At 35.6% G+C, this 18,618-nt stretch overlaps 4 protein-coding genes across 6 annotated transcripts; 1 reads left to right on the forward strand and 3 right to left on the reverse strand.

The window, feature by feature from the left end:
• Positions 1 to 360: 360 nt before the first annotated feature.
• Positions 361 to 2,701, forward strand: snf8 (SNF8 subunit of ESCRT-II). The gene is made up of 8 exons (XM_079476191.1): positions 361 to 731; positions 821 to 871; positions 980 to 1,118; positions 1,499 to 1,603; positions 1,762 to 1,834; positions 1,914 to 2,055; positions 2,132 to 2,206; positions 2,285 to 2,701. The coding sequence occupies exons 1-8, from the start codon at positions 678 to 680 to the stop codon at positions 2,420 to 2,422; spliced, it is 777 nt and encodes a 258-aa protein (XP_079332317.1). The 5' UTR covers positions 361 to 677; the 3' UTR covers positions 2,423 to 2,701.
• Positions 2,559 to 8,509, reverse strand: calcoco2 (calcium binding and coiled-coil domain 2). Its single transcript, XM_079476189.1, has 14 exons — positions 8,401 to 8,509; positions 7,857 to 8,052; positions 7,085 to 7,187; positions 6,503 to 6,663; positions 6,240 to 6,365; positions 5,617 to 5,697; positions 5,262 to 5,377; positions 5,081 to 5,150; positions 4,841 to 4,996; positions 4,385 to 4,570; positions 3,791 to 3,877; positions 3,502 to 3,679; positions 3,373 to 3,398; positions 2,559 to 3,291 (listed from the first exon to the last, which is right to left on the reverse strand). The coding sequence occupies exons 2-14, from the start codon at positions 8,031 to 8,033 to the stop codon at positions 3,136 to 3,138; spliced, it is 1,623 nt and encodes a 540-aa protein (XP_079332315.1). The 5' UTR covers positions 8,034 to 8,052; positions 8,401 to 8,509; the 3' UTR covers positions 2,559 to 3,135.
• Positions 8,451 to 14,259, reverse strand: stx4 (syntaxin 4). Its single transcript, XM_079476190.1, has 11 exons — positions 13,878 to 14,259; positions 12,567 to 12,674; positions 12,170 to 12,269; positions 11,897 to 11,971; positions 11,735 to 11,805; positions 11,538 to 11,646; positions 11,313 to 11,386; positions 10,153 to 10,290; positions 9,880 to 9,990; positions 9,685 to 9,763; positions 8,451 to 9,532 (listed from the first exon to the last, which is right to left on the reverse strand). The coding sequence occupies exons 1-10, from the start codon at positions 13,905 to 13,907 to the stop codon at positions 9,686 to 9,688; spliced, it is 894 nt and encodes a 297-aa protein (XP_079332316.1). The 5' UTR covers positions 13,908 to 14,259; the 3' UTR covers positions 8,451 to 9,532; position 9,685.
• A 154-nt stretch (positions 14,260 to 14,413) lies between these two features.
• On the reverse strand, positions 14,414 to 18,599 carry LOC306905403 (tubby protein). 3 transcript variants are annotated; one of them, XM_079475977.1, is made up of 12 exons: positions 18,341 to 18,599; positions 17,845 to 18,001; positions 17,509 to 17,751; positions 17,306 to 17,416; positions 17,006 to 17,143; positions 16,697 to 16,872; positions 16,220 to 16,378; positions 16,024 to 16,136; positions 15,821 to 15,935; positions 15,628 to 15,726; positions 15,305 to 15,476; positions 14,414 to 15,216 (listed from the first exon to the last, which is right to left on the reverse strand). In XM_079475977.1, exons 1-12 carry the CDS (start codon positions 18,380 to 18,382, stop codon positions 15,083 to 15,085), a joined length of 1,659 nt encoding a protein of 552 aa, XP_079332103.1. In that variant the 5' UTR covers positions 18,383 to 18,599; the 3' UTR covers positions 14,414 to 15,082. The 3 variants fall into 3 exon arrangements, with proteins under 3 accessions (XP_079332103.1, XP_079332104.1, XP_079332105.1); XM_079475978.1 differs by having other exon boundaries at positions 17,845 to 17,980; positions 18,341 to 18,569; XM_079475979.1 differs by having other exon boundaries at positions 17,509 to 17,677; positions 18,341 to 18,561.
• Positions 18,600 to 18,618: the final 19 nt, after the last annotated feature.

An 18,618-nucleotide genomic window follows, 5' to 3' on the forward strand; every position in this document is an offset into this window, starting at 1 on the left:
CAAAGGGTCTTTCTTTTTATTGGTTTTCATAGCAAAACCAAGAAAGAGGATTAAAAAGTGATAATTTACCGACGTCTGTAGTGGTGGTACATCTACAGTGGATAAAATAATAACAGAGATGATGTGGAGATGTTTTTATGTACATTCGCAAATGTCTGCACAAGAATAGGCTATAGGAAACCTACATATCCCATAAATCATTTGTAAAATAAGGAAGAAAAAGACCTACTGTATGTGTTTGACATGTTATCAGTACTGCTCAAACACATCACTCTTCATAAAGTGTTGATTTGAGATCAAATGGATTTTGTCAAAGAGAGGTGTGAAATTGTGACATTGTCATTTGGTATCCAGCTCGCTAGGTGGCGGTATTTAACATTCTCGTAACCCAAACATGTATAGAAGAAAATAACCCCAAGGAAGTGCTTTTCACACTTCTTTAAATGTGTTTCGGATGTCTTGAGTCAAAAAGTATTTTAAATGAAATAACCGCCTTCATCATTTACTTATAACGTTAATCGTTATGTCTCGTATTCAATGTGTTTGGATGTTATAAGTTCGTGAATCATTCAGGAAGTGACTAGGAAGTCAGTACTGCATTTGTCAGAGAAGGTAGACAACATTTGTAATTAGGAAACAGTGTTTTTAGTCATTCCCGAAGCATCTCTTTAGGCGTCATGCATAGAAGAGGAGTCGGAGCTGGCGCGATCGCCAAAAAGAAACTGGCAGAGGTATGATCCCGTCCCGTAAGAAATAGTCACAAGGCAAATAACGTTAATGTTGTTGCGTTATGATCCCACAACATTGTTTTTGGTTACAGGCAAAATACAAAGAGAGAGGAAATGTCCTGGCTGAGGATCAGATTGCACAAGTGCGTATGTTTCCAAGATATGCGTGTCATGGATTGTTGTTGATTTTATCCCAACCTAAATGGCGATCAGCGACCTGTTAATATCAGTGCTGTTTGTGTTTCGTGTAGATGTCAAAACAGCTGGAAACCTTCAAGACCCATTTAGAGGAGTTTGCCAGCAAACATAAACAGGAAATCCGTAAAAGCTCTCAGTTCAGGGTGCAGTTCCAAGAGATGTGCGCCACCATAGGGGTCGATCCACTTGCTTGTACGTATTCTTAATACTTTTAAAAGGATTGTTTACTCTAAAATGATTCAAAACCTTTTCATGATTATCTGTGGAATGAAAAATAAGATATTTTTAGGAGTGCTTGTGGTTTTTTGTCTATACAATGGAAGTCTATGGGGCCCAAATATTGTTTGGGCATCAACACAGAAATTCATATAGGTGTGAAATAACATGAAGTTGTAAATAATGAAAGAACTTTCATTTGTGGGTGAACTTTCGCTTTAAGCCTCTGATTTGGGATGTGACCTGATTTGTGATTGGTGTACACAGAATATTAAAGAGTGCCTTTTTATTTTCACTGAACAAAAACTAATAATGATGCCCTGAACATAATTCTCTTATTGCTAAAATGTGTGCAGCTGGAAAGGGATTTTGGTCTGAGATGCTTGGAGTAGGAGATTTCTACTATGAGCTTGGTGTGCAAATTATAGAAGTCTGTTTAGCTCTAAAACACAGAAATGGTGGTAAGTTATTTGGTTTCACACATACTCAATAAATCAGGCCTTATCATAATTGTATATTAACAGAAAGCCATTAATATCTTCATAAGATATTACTTGTCTGTGAACTTATACTTATTTTTATATGACATCTCTAAAATGAAAAAAATATGTTTTTGCAGGACTCATCACATTGGATGAACTTCATCAACGTGTCTTAAAAGGAAGAGGGAAGTTTGCACAAGATGTGAGCCAGTGAGTGTCTTTGGATTTCTTTATACATGCCGCTCTTTAACTGTTTTTCACAAATGTATTTTAATATGACATGACTCAGAGATGACTTGGTACGGGCCATCAAGAAGCTCAAGGCTATGGGAACCGGCTTTGGTATGATTCCTGTAGGAGGCTCTTATTTAGTCCAGTCAGTACCCGCAGAGCTCAATATGGATCACACTGTAGTTTTCCAGCTAGCAGAGGTAATCTACATTAAAGACAAACATTTTCTAGCACCTTTACAATCGAACCATGTCAGATCTGATCATTGCCTTACAGAAAAAGGGATATGTGACCGTGAGTGAGATCAGAGACAGCCTCAAGTGGGAGAGAGAAAGAGCCTGTCATGTGCTTGTAAGTGTGAAGGAACCAATTTAGGCAACATTCTGTTTTTGTTTATTTCTTATATTGACACATTTGTGTTGTTTTTAGGATCACCTGCTGAAAGAAGGCTTAGCATGGCTGGATTCCCAAGCTGCGGGAGAGCCACAATACTGGCTGCCTGCTTTGTTCTCAGAGCTTGTATCGCAAGACGTTACACCTGAAGAAGCCAACCAGATGACACCCTGAACATAAATTTATTTTGTGGCAGCAGTGAAGGGAAAGAACGGGGTCAAAGAACGTCAGTGACATTGCAGAATGTTATTCGAGCAATGTTTGCTTGAATAAATACGTAGAGAACAAAATATCTACCTTGTCAAATGTACATAATCGAAGAAAAACTTGTTTATTATTTAATGCTCCATTTTCCACTGGAAATAAAACTACAGAGACTACAAGTAGTTACTATATTGTTTTATGTGTATTATATATTTTTCCTTGATAATAAAGAAATGTCTGTTTAACCATATCATATTTTATATTGCTGTTTTTGTCTTCAATAACATCCTTATTACCATTTAAAAAATCTGTTATTTCTTATTGCACATTGTAAGGTCAGCCAGCTATTATCACAAAATAAACAGTCTGATTAAACAAGAACTAGATACAGAGCAAAAAGGTTTTGCTGAACCCTAAAGGGTCTGACTGGCTGAATACATAATCCTGCTTTTACCTGTCTTACCATTACCAAATAAATACATGGATTTGAAATGGTAAATTGCATTTTATGTGCAAAGAAACTATGAAGTACAGACATAGGTCAATTATAGTTTAGAATTATTTTTAGAATCAAGTTCTCCATAGAGTTGCTTAATAATAGCCAAAAGTGTAAAAGAAATGATGTATATCTACAGAAACGTGACTATACTTGATAAAGATATATCAGTTAAAAGTGAATTGGGTTAATCTGCATGACTATAGACGTGATCTTCAAACTGTTGCTGTTCCCAGTCATCACAGATCAGAGTGCAGAATGGACACATTTTGTGGGACTGCTCATGCAGTGCAAGTTCATCATCGCTGATACCAGGAAAGCTTTCCTGGCAATGATTGCACTTCTACAAATAAAGAAAAACATTTCAATCATCTTGCTGCTTGGACGCTCAGTTTATTTTTGGAGTTTGTTGTACATTTCTTACCTTGTCCTCTATTCTTGATTGATCTCCTATGATCAAGAAATAAAATATCTAATGAAGTTAACATGTCTACAAGACAATCGTGCTAAATAGCATCTGATTCGGTTCCCTTTCTCAATTATGTTCACATACCAGTCATGTCATTAATGCTCTCGTAGAAATGATGATCAGGCGGGTACGTTTGCTCTTGAGTGTTGCTGGAGGCAGGTGGGCTCTGTGGGTTGGGTAGCTGCTCAGAAATAGCCGCATCAGACGCCACCTGGTAGTCAATTACTGTCCTGCACAGTCTTGCTACTTCTGCCTCAAGTTCCTAGAGATAAAAAGATAAAAAATGACATTGGTATTGTGCACTGACAATGAATTTAGCAGAGAGAGAAAATAGCATTGGATGTTTCATCTGTGGCATCACCAAACAGATTACCTCATTCTTTTCAATAAGCGTCTGCTTGACTAATCTTGATGTCTCTGTCATCTCGTAAATTTTGTCTTGTGCCTGCAGAAGTTGTGCCTGTAATAACAGATACAGTCAAACCATTATTTATTCAACATTTATAAATGAGAGTTAAACTGATAGAAAAGTAATGGATTAGGTTGAAAAGCTGTTAGAAGACTTTCAAGTACAAAATTAGATAATAACAATTTAGGTCTCCCAATTACCAAGCAATGCTTTATTATGTTCAGTGTGTGGGGTAAAAAGGTCACATTTGCAAAACATGTCAAAGTTTCTGAACAATTTTCAATTTACTGGTAGCCCTTTGTATGAAGAATCTTTGGGTATAATATGCCACAGTTTACATTTCTTTGCTACACTCACTTACACAAATAAACTGTCTTGCACCCACTAGTAAAAAAAAAATATATATATATATATGTATTGCAGCAACAATCAGTTAGTATGTACTGTATGTAGAACCAATCATAAAGGGTGAATTATTAAGACTTTTTAAACAAATTGCTCTCAACATTAATTTTATTTCATTCATAAAAACACAGAACAAGGCACAGGTCTAAATACCTGGACTTTACTGTGTTTTTCAGCATCAGCTTGATTTACGGCCATCTCTGCCAGCTCCTGTTTCACGCCCTTCAATTCTTGCTCTGCGCTCTCAGCACGTTTAGTGGCTTCTTTGCAATTCTGCCTCTCACTGCGGAGCAGCACTCTGGCTTCGGTCAGCTGAGTGAGCAAGGCCCGGATCTGGACCTGAGAGAGGATTTATTAAACTTGATTTCATATACACACATACTTTATTAAAATTTATAAATTTATTAAAATGCTTGTACTTAAAAACAAGTGAATTAGAACTGGCGTTTATGTCTAAAGTTAGCTTTGAGCTTGGAAGCCAAACACACGAATATCATCTACCACAATATGGCAACATGTATGTGTACGCCCCTTTCTAATGAATGGGTTTGGCCAATAAAAACTTTGATGCAACATTTGGTGGTAAAATTTTAAATAGAAAAGTCTCACTTTTGCCTCATTATCTTCTCCCCTGAACTCTGACATGGATGTTTGTAACTCTTTGTCTTCAACTTTCTTCTCCGCTGCAGTTCTTTTTACTTTGAGAAGCTCCTCGATTTCTGCATGCAGCTTTTCATTTTGTTTCGTGCTGCTTTGCACATCCACCTGGAGTAGAATCAGTGCATTGTCATAAATTAAATCATTATTCATGGTATTTACAACACAGTTGTAAAAATGTTTTTTGCAAACCTCAAGCAACATGACCCGATCCTGAAGTTTGTTGTAATTGTGTTCAGTTTCTTTCAGGCAGGTACTTAGCCTTGAGAAAAAGAAATACACCAAAATCTATCACTAAATCTTTCTGACGTATGACTTGCTGTAAAAGATGTCCATGGTGATGAAACAAAAAAATAAAAGCTCAGATACTCACTTGAGGTTTTCTGCAAACTGGAGCTCTAGCTGCTGCTGTAACTCTTCCTTTTCCTTCTTAAGCATTTTGATCTTCTGAACGGCCTTTTCAAAGTTTTCACGTAGAGATGTCAGTGACTGTAAATACAGGAGAATATCTTGTTGAAGATATATCTCATGAAAATCTCAAGTCGACATCATTCTTCATTATTTGATTTACTCTGTGATATACTGACATAAAGTAAGTGCCATTTGTTGGGCAATGTGATTTAAAGTTATATTACTATAAAGCACTATTCATTTATTCGTGCAAACCTCAGAAAAAATATTTGTGTGCTTCTTTAAAACAATTTCCTAAAGAGCAGCTCTCTGTTTACCTCTTCGGTGACATTATAATTCGGTATATCTGATACGGGGGTTTCCGGTTTTTCCTTGGACTTTAAATCATCTAGGCAGCTCTGCAATTGTGAAGACACAAGATCAATACTTTACAATAGCAGCTTGTTGAACTAGTACTGCAACCTTTTATACTACACAATGGGTACAGTACACAAAGAAAAGCATTTAAACAGATTTGACATGATTCAACGCCCTGTGGGACTAGAGATTGTGAAAAATATACTTTATTATATTTAATTTAATTTTCCTAAATAAATCTAGAAATATTGCTGTTGTGTTGCTTAAAAGTGAATATTAACTTGTTTTCTTTGCAGTATTTGAAGTCTGAAAAAATGTAGAGCATCTTTACTGTTATTTTGACCTGTTTCTACTGTTTTCATTTTCTGCACATAAATGCAAAAATAAAATTTTATTTGAAATTTGCGAGGATTATTGTTGTAATGGTCAGAATGAGACAAAACTATTTTTTTATCTGAACACATAAATATTAAATTCTGAAAAAATAACGTTGAAATGTTTATTTTTCCATGGCTGTGTATGTGTACTGTTGTTATATAATCATGCGTTAAAAAACATAGAATGTCTATAAAGGCTGACCAACCCTCATACGACATATCTCGTGCAGTCTGTTTTCCAGCTCATTTTTCAGGATCTCATTTGCTTCTTTTAAGAACTCGATCTCTTTCACAAAGTCCTCTTTTTCCTTTTCCATAATTGTTGCCTGTTCCTACACACAACAACATTCAAGGAAAATTTTACAATTGTTTAATTGCAATTGCTTAATAGCAAAATTGAAGCACAAATAGGATTGTGCTACAAAAAAATCTACTTCAACATTCTTTGAAAGTAAAACTAAATACGTACCTGTGTTGTTACGACCAAGAGGTCATTCTCCAAGCTGCAGTCCAGACTTATTTCTGGCTGGTTTTGAAAGCAGAATGGAGTGCTGGCTCCTCTGACATGACCATTGCTATCCACATAGCAGAACTGATAAAACTCTCTATCATCTTTAGGTAGATAGCTCTCTGAGACAAAAGTCAGTGGAAATTAGTAGGTTTTGTGTTACATGTTTGATTACACGTTCACTTAGAAGAAAGAGCCTTTCTCACACTCTGGGTTCACATACATATTTAAATGCCAAGAAAGAGCTCATCATGAAAGCACACCAAGTTCTTATTGAGACACATGATGCATCGCAACAGGTCCCATGATTGACGTAATTTGATAGGTAGATGATGACCAAGGTAATGGTTACTCACTCACTTTACTAAAAATAGCAACAAAACATCACATCAATGCGGTTGGATGATGCACAATAATCACATGCAGCTATCAGGACTAAAAAATCCGACTCGGGTCAAGAAAAGCAGGTTTAATATTATTTAAATTTGCTTATTTAATCTTGAATACAAAATGTGCAGTGATGGCTGAGCCAGTGGTTCTTACCTTTGAAAACCACTTCCTGCACGAGACCTTCAGGTTCGACTTGGTCCAGGCAAGGTCCCACCCATTCATAGCTATAATACCTCTGTGTTGACTGCCATCCAACCTGTATATGTCCCAAAGTGCATATGTTTCATGCAGATCAGAAAATGGTATGATAAAAAATAACCCTTTGAAGGTAACCCGAGATCCAAGCTAATCACAATATATTATGATGGATGTCATGGTTATAATGGGAACTGAATTGGATTTAATGGAAACTGTGTCTACTGTAGCATGTGACGGAATCTATTGATGTGGTGTTATCCGGCATTTGGGAGCCAGGAGAACAACATTAAATCCTCCTGGAATAACGCCCACAACACACTACAAAAATGCATTTTGTAATGGTCAAATGTATTTTTCCAGCAGTGATGGGTATGTGTGTGTGTTACAGCAAATATATTCATATCCTCCCCTAAAGAAGAGGTCAAGCAGATGGATCAGTTTGACTGAATCTGTACAAACTTGAATATGATAAAATAATATTCTTGGTGTTCCTTTCTATCTACATGAAATGTTAAATCTAAATGTTCTTGAGAATATTATCCATGCTGCAAAAAACACAAGCCCTCCCAAAACGCACCAAAATTGGATTTAATTGTAATCGCATTGGTTTTAATGGAAACTATCATGGTGGTCCTGGTGTGATGTGATTCATTCTATTGGTAACATCATAAATGAGAAACTATAGGAAATCTGATTCACCATGTCGTGCCTTTTATGGGTTACACACCTTGAAGATACCGATCCAGTCTCTCGGGTTGTGCTGTAGGCCTTCGGTGATCGTGTATCGACATGTAACTGCCATGTTTGGCGGATATGATGGAGGAACATCGTTAAAAACTACCTGCGTAAACGAGGACGTCTCCATGACAGCGGGGATCGTCTCTTCATCCTCTCTGTCATTCATCGTATTCGACACGATCAGTCTTATAATGTTCAGGATTAAGAGAAAGCGAAATTAATTTAACGTTCACTTTCACCAACTTCTGGTTCAAACAACATCGGAGAAAACTTTCACTTTCGCTATTAGAAAATCCCCTACAGACATTGACAAACTACAGAATAATAAATAAATCCCTGGTTTTCTTATGTCAACAAATAAAAGCGTAAAAATATTTTAACAAAGTCCAATTTGTTCATAAAAAGACACGATTAAATAACTTTGATAAAGGATAAACGTCGCAAGTAACGCATAAACAAAATTAAGTTTGTTCGTGTACGCGTTTGGTAATTTATATTTTTTAAACAAACAACCTCCAAAAATAAAATGTTACCTGAACCTTCTCCCAGACCGTGTTGAACAAGCAGTGACACACAAGTGATGCTAAAAATAAGAGCAAAACAGAAACACGTCGGGATTTGTAGTTCACTGACAGTGTCAATATCAAACTACAGGATTTCCCCGTTGCTCGTTCATTACGTCACAAACCTAAACACATTAAAAACACAACAATATCTAAACAATAAAAAAGCTAGAAAACAATGTGACATATAATGTACTTTATTTAAAAATGACATTTATTAAGATAAAATGAGTAGTGGGAGTATGTGGATAACAAATATAGATTAACTGCATCTTTTTGGGTGATCGTGCCTTTTACAAACAAAGTTACTTCTCAAGAAAAGGCACTAACGCTGAGGCACTACTATACATAATTTCTTAAAAAGTGCACGCCTTAACTGAGAGCGAGCACAAATTAGTTCAAATTAGTTAAAATATACACATATATGCAACATGTTATCGTGAGACCTGTATTTTGAAATTCAGATACTAAAATGCAAAAGCAGAGTATAAAATAAGTGTTTTATAGATATATACACAGGTGTTAGCTAACTTCAAGTCTGAAATGTCATTTCAAATTGATAAATCTGAACAAATAAACAAAGACAACATCTAAATATTAGGACACGGTCAAACAGCCCTTGTTGAGCTTAACTTTTAAAAGAAATGTGTTATATATTAAGAATCCCGTTTTAGTACATTTCCCTGACTTCTCTCTGCAATTCATGACCATGTTTTCATCCTCTCTGCAATTCATGACCATGTTTTCATCCTCTCTGCAATTTATGACCATGTTTTAATCCTCTCTGCAATTTATGACCATGTTTTAATCCTGATTTCTGCAAATGAGATCCACCGTCTCCGTGAAATCCAGTCCACACAATAATCAATGAATTCATAAATCTATTAAAATAGCCAAGTAACCTTTTTTTATACATCCAGATAAAGCAGCTGATACACTTTCAGTAATTCTAACACATTTTTTAGCTTTGTTGGACATGAAATGATGAGCGCTTTAAAGTCCAGCACCTGTAGGCACCAGAAGACTTGGGATACCAACAGTGGTCATCTGTCAGAATGAAGGATGTCACTGCCTGGAAGCCTGTTCGACTAATAGAGGGAACCTGGAAAGAGAAAAATAAAGATATGACATCGCTTTTCTTCAGTCCTAAAAGAACCATAATGGATTTCATAATTGTCAAATGAATTAAAAAAAGGTCAGATGCAACTTTTAAATGTGAGAAAATAATTGTTTAAAATGATACATAGGACTTACCTCAACTTAAAGTGGTAGCCAAAATAATGGCTAATATAACAAGTAATATAGCAAGGCATAATGCAATCCATAACTTTTTCTATGAAAGAAATAAAAGAGATGGAAATGTGACACTTTGCACAACAGTAACTGATCACTGACTTAACGTTCTGAAGACAAATAAATAATTGAGTAAATAAATCTCGCTTGACTCACCTTGCGCACTTTTTTTGACGTTTCTACAGCAGCAGCTGTTTCTTCAACAGCCTTTACCACGTAGTTATGGGACATCTTAATGTTCTCCTCAATCAGGTTCACCATCTCACCCTAGGAACCAAAGTCCATTACACTTCAAGGTCTGAGATGAAATGCGCACAAATCGCATTCTGACCGAGCACAATTATCAGACAATATTTTGGTAAATAGTATGACAAAATATTGGACATTTGAGGAAGGCTTTAGTCAATATTTCCTGTATTGGTCTCTCACCTGTGCTTGTACCTCCATAGCAAGGAAGTTAAACATGTCATGAAGCTCTTTGATGCTTTTCTCCAGTTTGATGATCTCGTCGTGTCGTGACTCGATTTCATTCAGAGCTTGTCTTGTTGCTTTAGCGTCATTCAAAATCTGCATCAACGATTCAATTAGGAAAACTGACAACTGTGGTTATCCTGAACAGCTAAAACACTTGTACTAAACAATGTGGTTAAACATGACTTCACAGATCACACATAGAACACAATGGTGAAATGTCTCATGATGGTGATGCTTTATTTGCTAATGTCATAAATCTGATGCAAGAGTTATACTTCTATAAATAAATTGCGGGTTTCTATAAATAATAGCGGAGTATGAGCTGAAAGTAAGGAATAATGACTGTAATCTAAACTTCATAGAGGAAGTGGAACTGAGGTGGTGGTTTTGATAAAGACAGGTTTTCATTTTGTCAATGCGTTTAGTGATAACCCAGATTTCCTTGACCAGGAGTATTTCCCCAAAATATAAATAGCATTTAAATTTAATAATGAACGAAGATTTATAACTACAGTATTTCAGCTATCACGTTTTCCTTTAAGGTGCCCCCATATTTTGCAGGTCTCATTTAAAGCCTGTTAATTGTTTATATAGAGACACAACATTTTTATGGCACAGATATTTTCAGGAAACAGGGAATCCTGAAAACAGATGGAGCCAAGAGTTTTATTCGATAGTACAAAAGGAGAGGTCAGAGGAAGTGCCCTGAACAGTGCTATTCATGATTCTATGGTTAAAAAACCAGAGTGGAACAGGAAAATCATATTCACAAAAACTAAAAATTACATAAAATTATCATCATACATCGATTTCAGATAGAACTGTTCATTAAAGTCTTACCAAATGATACACTTCCATTCCAAAGAAAGCAAAAGAGAAGACTTGAATTGTGACAGCATCAGAAAAGTATAGTAAATATTATACAGTAAAAATAACTCTTTTGATAGTAAGAAAGGAAGCAATTGACACAAAACGTTTAGAATGTCAAATTAAAAAGCGCACATTTTAAATTTAAGAAAGGTGCTCAAATGCAAAACATTTAAGGCTGCTATGCGCTAACTAAGTAATTGAAAAGAGAGCAAATGCATTTAGATTACACAAATCAACAAACTTACATTTTGTGTGAAAACATCGGTTTGCCCACTTTCAAGCATTGATTCCAGCTCCTCGTCTGTCACATTGTTACCAGCTATAAAGAAGAACCAGATTTGTAATAGTGAAGATGCACTTAGTGCCAACAGTGCATCAGATGACAATAAAACTAATCAAATTATCAAGACTATAAATATATAAGCAAGCAACTATAATTAACAGCAAAACGTAAAAGAAAAACCTCATACTGATTTTGAGTTGTCTTTGTATCCTCTCCACATTTCTGTCTCTGTACTGGGCTTGAATCTTGTTACAGTGACCCATCAGTTCGAGAAATTCTCTGGACAAAATAGCATGCTTTTATAAAAGAGAAAAAAGGAAAGAGAAGATTATTCAGAGCAAAAAACAACACGGTGTTGTAATGTATTCATAAACAGCAACTAACCTGGCCTCTTTGCATTCTCACTTGTACTGAAATATAGACATCATCGCTCTCAGCTTTCTTAAGTTCAATGCCTGTGGCATAGATGATTTAATTACATTTCTGATATGCAGTGGGTCCAGCATAAATACTTCAATCTTAAATGTAATTTATAAATGTACTTACTTTTTAACTTCTTTTGGATCTGGCTGGCCATGCCTTTGATATCCTCCCTATGAGACTGAAGTTCCTTTTTCATACCTAGGGTGGAAAAATTACTTCATTTTCAATTAACTGATAGAATTATCAATTTCACCTTTAGGAAAATGTACATTGTGAGGGATAAAATCATATTTCTTAAATTACAATATAAATATTCATAATGTTTATTATATGAAAACACGCATGAAAAAAGCATGCAGGCTCAATATGTACAGTATAAACAGGAGAGTTACTCACTGTCCTCTGGAAGTGCAACTCCTAATACTGTTTTCTGTTTGTTCTCCAATTCAAATACCTTTCTCCTAAAGGTTTCAAGGGCCTCTCGAATCTCCTGAACCTATTTAGAGGACAAAGGAAATTATTGTGACAACCTGGGAGAACACTGTACAAACAATTTCGACTATCGATATTTGCAAGAGAATTCACAAATAACTGTTTTAGAGTTAGCCATCTCTAAATTAAAACTCCATAAAATTTCATAAACCTCTCTCAGTTCCCTATTACATTTAACACATGCACACATTTTTTCATGCCTAGAAACTGAAAGCTGCACTCATAGCATATTAAAAAACAGTGGGAATGTTTATCCAATGTTCTTTAGTGATGGATGATCCAAATGTGACCAGATATGAACCTTTCTAAAGAAGGCTTCATTTTCTTTGTCTTCTTTTCCTGAGGTCCCAGAACCAGGCTTTATCACCAGAGCTTTGGTTTCTTCGTCTTCATCCGAGGCATTAGCCGTCTAGTAAGAATACAGAGATATGAATTCGTGAGTTAAACGTTGAACAATTAACAATTCATTTATATATAACACTTAGGCCCGGTTTCACAGACAAGACTTAAAAATGAAAATGCTGTCATCATTTACTTATTAACTAAGAATACATTTCTTTGTTCAGATGAACACAGAAGAAGATATTTGAATGTCAGCAATTTTCGGTTCTGGGACATCATCCACTACGTAGGAAAAATGGTTCTGTTGAACACAAAATGAGAAATTTTGAAGAATGTGGAAAAACAAACAGTTTTGGGGCACAATTGACTACCATTTAAAGTTTCCTACTATGCCAATGATGTCCCGGAACTGAAAAATACTAACATTCGTCCAAATATCTTTCTCCGAGTTCATCAGAGAGGTATTAAATGACACAAAGGTGAGTAAATTATGACTTTTTTTAGGGTAAACTATCCATTTAAGCCCGGACTATATCCAAGTTAAAATAGGAAATTTAAGTCACTTTAATAAAAATGCCTCAGACAAAAACATACTGGAGTGCATCTTGAAACAAAACAATGGCACTGGTATATTTTAAGAAATGTCAGGCAAGCTGTTTTTAGTTAAGACAACTCAGACATTCATTTGAGTCTGGATCTAACCGAAGTCTTAAGCTTTGTTTGTAACCGGGTATTAGTTTTACTAAACACAAAGTCAGACAAAATGTCGTTTATTTATTCATTTGATCTATACATAAACATGGCTTGGATCGTTAACGTGGTCAAAACATGCTTCATTTTCGCATGGGAAAGGCATGCAATTCCACCAATGGTTTTCATTAAATGAGTCATATCTAAACGCTGTCATGTTGTTGTGAGGACAAAACTGATTAAACTCCGAACCGAGAAGTTTATGTGCTAAATACTAAAGTGTGAAACTAAAGCGTTTCTATTATAATCAACTCAAGGGCGCAACAAGTTTGTCTCGTCGCTAGTAGTGCAGATGGGCTGTTGGCTTCTAATGTTTGGTCTCATTTATGACTTCGGCAAACACTTTGTATCAAAAAGGCTAAATCGTCAGCAACAAAACAGCAGATCTGCCACGCTGTGAGATTACCGCTAATGTCCTTGAACGCAGTTTTGACTATGCGCTTTAATCGTGGGTTAGCAAGTTAGCCTGTTAGCCGGTTTCCGAGTGCACTGCCCGAAGTTACTTTGTACATTTACTCACGTTGCCCAGTTCTTTGGTTCGGTCCCGCATCGTCGAAGTATTTCCGTTGCAACACTAGTTTGCTCGAGTGGCTCAGTTCATCCGTCCGCAAACTCAAAACTATGGAAGTCAAACAGAGAGAGTTCCCATTCAAAATCACATTTCGCACCACCTAACTTCTCCAAATAACTTTCGCAGCAGGTTGTTGATGAGCTCAAACGGTGCCCCCGATAATACGCCTTAATAATACGGATCAACTTCATTCGGTGTTGCGCAGACCGGACGGCCTATGACAACCAAAGACCGCGAGAACCGTTCGAAAGCTCTGCTTTAAATGAACTCTCGCGGTGCTTAATATCACACTCCGATGCCTGAAGTCGAACACGCCTAGGCATTTGTATACGAATTTGTCCTATTCTCCTTCTATGTTTTTATACAAGACGTTTGAGGTTTTTACCGCCCCCTAGTGTATATAAAGTTTATAACCACAAATGAATACAGCCTTGAATATTCCACAGCTATTAACCCTTACAATAAGGAATACAAAGGGCAGTTGTTGTGATAAATAATTGTATATTGAGTCAGCTTTTATTTATTATTTGATCTCATATACAGATAAGATTGACTTTATTGTATGTAAACAAATAAAGCATTAAATCAGAATCAGAAGAGCTTTATTGCCAAGTGTGCTTGCACACACAAGGAATTTTCTTTGGTGTTGGAAGCTTCTAGTACAGAAATTCAACACAATGACCATACAAATATAATAAGATTTACAATCTAAAAGATTCTAAAATATGCATATATAAAATAAAGGCTATTGTACGGAAAATGGGGGATAATAACATACAAGAGACATTGTACAGGGTAGTATATAGTATAATATACATATTAACAGATTGTATGTAGATAATAGATAATGTTGTAAGGAAAACCAATAAAATAATATCTAAAACTGTTTGCTCAAGTGTTTAACAAAAACAACAGGTTTGAAAGACAGATGATACAATAAACAATCAAAACGTTATATATTTATTTTACTAATTGTAAATTACATGTACAGTATAAATAATTTATAAAATAGATCCGTTACATACTGCATTGTATACTTATTATTATAAAATGTCTAAAGATGTCTAAAGATTTTATAATACAGATTCCTGATATAAAGAACAATTTTTTTTTTAAATGACTCCAAACTTTTCCATTTTTAAACGACGGATAGATCATTCACAGGCCAGTTTGCCATCAAAGGAGGACAGACTGACAGCAAAAGCCTGTAGAGCACACAGAGGAAAGCTGTAATCCATGGAAAACACATCGTCTGCTATCCGTCCAAACTGCATCACAATATAGTCCACTGAAAGACAGATAATAAGGATTCAAATTAAACATTACATTATTGTCACATATTATAGCATGAAAGTAATAAGATAGCTGTCACTTACTATTATCTGGATGGACAATCTGAAAGTTTTTCACAGATGCTTGTGTAACTCGGCCATGGAAGTTGAGCACGTACGACTGGGTTTGCTCATTCCAGGTGGGTGACTTATTTGCAAGAGTGACAAGATTCTCTTTGTTCCCATTCTCAAATCGAGTGAGTAAAGACTCCAGCTCCTGGGACATGGAGAATGTAATTTATTTGTTAAGAATACATTATAACACGGATCATTTATTCAATAAATCAAACATATAGTGTATATGATGCAACAGATGGTGTCCATTCAGACACCACTAGGGTTTACAATAACCACAACAAAATACTCACTGTTTTTGGACGTATAACAGCTCGCTCATCATTCTCATGCATACCGGGGATGATGACTGTCATTTTTCTTGGACCTTTGAAACCCAGCACGTTTTTCTCCTGTGACAGAAGAATAAAAAATATGAAGCTTTCTCCAATTTGACCATTATTTTTATACATTTTCTAATTTTATTTGGTGCACATCTCAACATACATAACATATTGCAGCTAGCTCTTGTCGCAGGCTGTCTGTTTCTTTAATGAATGTTTTTTTCTCAGGATTCACTCCGTTGTCATAAACAGTGAATTTTGTCCCCAAGACATTTGACCTAAAAGGATAAATAGTATTATTACATGGGGGAAATTCCAAACATTAAAAGACTTTAGTCAAACAACATGCCCTGTAATGGCACTGACCTTAGTTTGCCTATGAAGCTCTCTGCATCTCTTGATAAATCAGTGGGATCGATGGATATCAAATAATTGGAAGTTTTGCATTTCTTTCTTTTCCTGCCCACCATCAAAAACACCTGCGCATCCCAAATATTACACAACAGAAAAGCAGTGTATTCAGACATACCTAAAGAAAAAGGTTTTTATCTCCTCGTCTTACCCTTTTCCCATCCTCCTTTTCCATGTGAAGGTAATATGTGGGATAGATTCCTTTCTCCATTCCTCTTCTGTCTCTGGTTATCCTGCACTGAATGGTCACATCTCTTGGAGCTGGACGCATGGCAAACAGTTCCAAATCCTCCAAAGACATCGGAGAGGACTGCTCAATAAACATAAAAATGTACAAATGTAATAAATCTACACTGTAAAAAATAGTAGAGACTGTTTCTGTTGTATTTACAGATTTTCCACATAAAATAAAAAATAATATATATTTTTATGTATTTTTGAAATACGGTGAAAAACAACACACTACAGAAAAAGACATAACAATTGATTATACATAAATATTTCCTGTAATTTTACACAGACAAACTGTAATTTACCAGTATATTTCTGTCGATCTAGCTCTAGACAGAATATTTAAATATTTCTACAGATTTTTTTACAGTGTTTAAAATAAAATATAATGTCTCACCTTTCCCATGTCCAGAGAATCACTGTCAGAAGAAGATTCCTTATAGTTAGAGTTAAAAGAAGCAAGATTATTGACATTTTGGGCTCCTTTTGGCTTTTTCAATGTTTTCTTTATTTCCTTTTTGTCTCCCTCGTCTTCATTTTTTTCTTCATCACTGTCACTGAGGTCATGTTTCGCTACAGTAGAAGAAGGAATGCGTTAAAATATTTCTGCATAATTCAGAAGAAACCAAACCACTAATAAAGATGAAGTTCACATGTCTATATGTAGGGATACTCATGTGGTCGTGGCATAAAATATTCAACTGACCTGCTGTCAGTTTTTGTACTTTTTTAGGTGTGGGAGGAACTGGACTCTTTGACCGGTCCTTTCTTTCATCCTCACTCTCTGATTCAACATTATTCCCTGTATCAATGTTGAACTCCATCACTGAATCAGTCTGAATTGCTGGAAAAGACCATGTGTACATTGTGCCATTTATATATTAGGAATGTTAACAAATCCATAAATAGGAAATAACCTGACATTGGCAAAGAACTAGGCAGTGCAGGAAATGGCCTTTAACTTTTGTCATGCTTAACAATGGATACACATCTCCGGTGGACTTACAAGATTTTTCCCCTGTCTTCTCTTTTTTTTTAGATTCATTTTTCTTGTCCTTCTTTATAGATTTCTTGTCTTTATCTTCATTTTTCTCCAATTCTTCTGCCTTTTTTGGTACTTGGAAAGAATTCGCAATTTGACAAAATGTCAAGACACAGCACACTAAAGCAGAATCAAAAAGTATTTAAAAACAATTAACAAAAACTCACATTTAGTTTGTCCCTTTTTCATGCATTTTTTCTTTGTTTTCTTTACATCTGTTTGGTCCTCTGTATCCTGAATGCATTCAGGGCTTGGTTGGATGCCGATCTCTAGATCAACATTCTTGGGCATGACCAGAGGAAAAGACACATCCATCTCTTCTGATGTTTCTTCCACCTTGGATGAAATAGTCAGTTCTCCTAAATTAATCTCCTCCACGGTGTTTTCATAAACTTGCTCAGGTTGTGTGTCTGTTAACAAAATGTAGTCTTTGTAATTACCAAACATTGCATGGAAACATCTACGAATAATTCTGATTTCTGGTTCTTAAAGTATCTACCAACCATTGAGGGAAGTGTTGCTCTGAGACTGGCTTATTAACAAAGCTGTGTCATCAGATCCAGCTTTCTGTCTCCGTGGCTTTGTATGTATGTCATGATTTGCTGTGACCATCCGGGCATCTGTCCTTCTTCTTTGTTGCTTTTTGATCAAAAGCAAGCGCTACAAGATGTGTTAATATCATAAGAACTACATCCTGTCAAACCGTTTTTTATAATAATAATAATAATAATCAAATAATAGGAAAAAGTAATTGGAAATAATGTTATTCATTTATGAACAAACGTTATTAAATGTTAGTAGATTGAAATTTGTTGCCACAGCAAACATAAAAATTTAAACTTTTTAAAATAAATAAATGCTCAAAAATTCACATGTGATTAATAAATGCTCAAAAACTATATCGTTTTTTACTGTATTCTGTTTGAGGTAATGAAAATAACGAAGAAGTAGTGGGATTTTTTTCAGTGTTATCTAAGAGCATAACAATTTAATCTGTACCTGATTGTCCAGCTTTTGCTGTCGGATCTCTGCCTCCTCCATTTCTTTTGTTGTAAAATAACGCCTTTTAGTATAACACCTATAAAAAGAAATAGATCTATCATATTACAAGAGTAAAAGCATTGAAAACATAGTCGTCTCTGCACTTGTTCAAAGGGTTCTCTTGCTCCCCTCTCTCTCTCTCTCTCTCTCTCTCTCTCTCTCTCTCTCTCTCTACAGTCAGTGTGCTGCTCGATCTGACATCTCCACCTGCATGAACAGACGCTAAAGAAGATTAA

The sequence above is a fragment of the Barbatula barbatula genome (assembly GCF_947034865.1).
Source record: "Barbatula barbatula genome assembly, chromosome: 16".
In the NCBI taxonomy this organism is placed as follows: Eukaryota; Metazoa; Chordata; class Actinopteri; order Cypriniformes; family Nemacheilidae; genus Barbatula; species Barbatula barbatula.

Excerpts from the sequence above, each read along its gene's own strand:
- snf8 (XM_079476191.1), top strand. The coding sequence starts at position 678 with ATGCATAGAAGAGGAGTCGGAGCTGGCGCGATCGCCAAAAAGAAACTG. Across the intron at positions 2,056-2,131 it reads TAGTTTTCCAGCTAGCAGAG|AAAAAGGGATATGTGACCGT; the intron begins GTAATCTACATT and ends ATTGCCTTACAG. Across the intron at positions 2,207-2,284 it reads AAAGAGCCTGTCATGTGCTT|GATCACCTGCTGAAAGAAGG; the intron begins GTAAGTGTGAAG and ends TGTTGTTTTTAG.
- calcoco2 (XM_079476189.1), bottom strand. The coding sequence starts at position 8,033 with ATGAATGACAGAGAGGATGAAGAGACGATCCCCGCTGTCATGGAGACG. Across the intron at positions 7,188-7,856 it reads ACTGGATCGGTATCTTCAAG|GTTGGATGGCAGTCAACACA; the intron begins GTGTGTAACCCA and ends GGACATATACAG. Across the intron at positions 4,571-4,840 it reads GAGAAGATAATGAGGCAAAA|GTCCAGATCCGGGCCTTGCT; the intron begins GTGAGACTTTTC and ends ATCCTCTCTCAG.
- stx4 (XM_079476190.1), bottom strand. The coding sequence starts at position 13,907 with ATGCGGGACCGAACCAAAGAACTGGGCAAC. Across the intron at positions 11,647-11,734 it reads TGAGAATGCAAAGAGGCCAG|CATGCTATTTTGTCCAGAGA; the intron begins GTTAGTTGCTGT and ends CTTTTATAAAAG. Across the intron at positions 10,291-11,312 it reads CCGATGTTTTCACACAAAAT|ATTTTGAATGACGCTAAAGC; the intron begins GTAAGTTTGTTG and ends TCGTTGATGCAG.
- LOC306905403 (XM_079475977.1), bottom strand. The coding sequence starts at position 18,382 with ATGGAGGAGGCAGAGATCCGACAGCAAAAGCTGGACAATCAG. Across the intron at positions 16,379-16,696 it reads ATTCTCTGGACATGGGAAAG|TCCTCTCCGATGTCTTTGGA; the intron begins GTGAGACATTAT and ends TTTATTGAGCAG. Across the intron at positions 15,727-15,820 it reads AGCTAGCTGCAATATGTTAT|GAGAAAAACGTGCTGGGTTT; the intron begins GTATGTTGAGAT and ends CTTCTGTCACAG.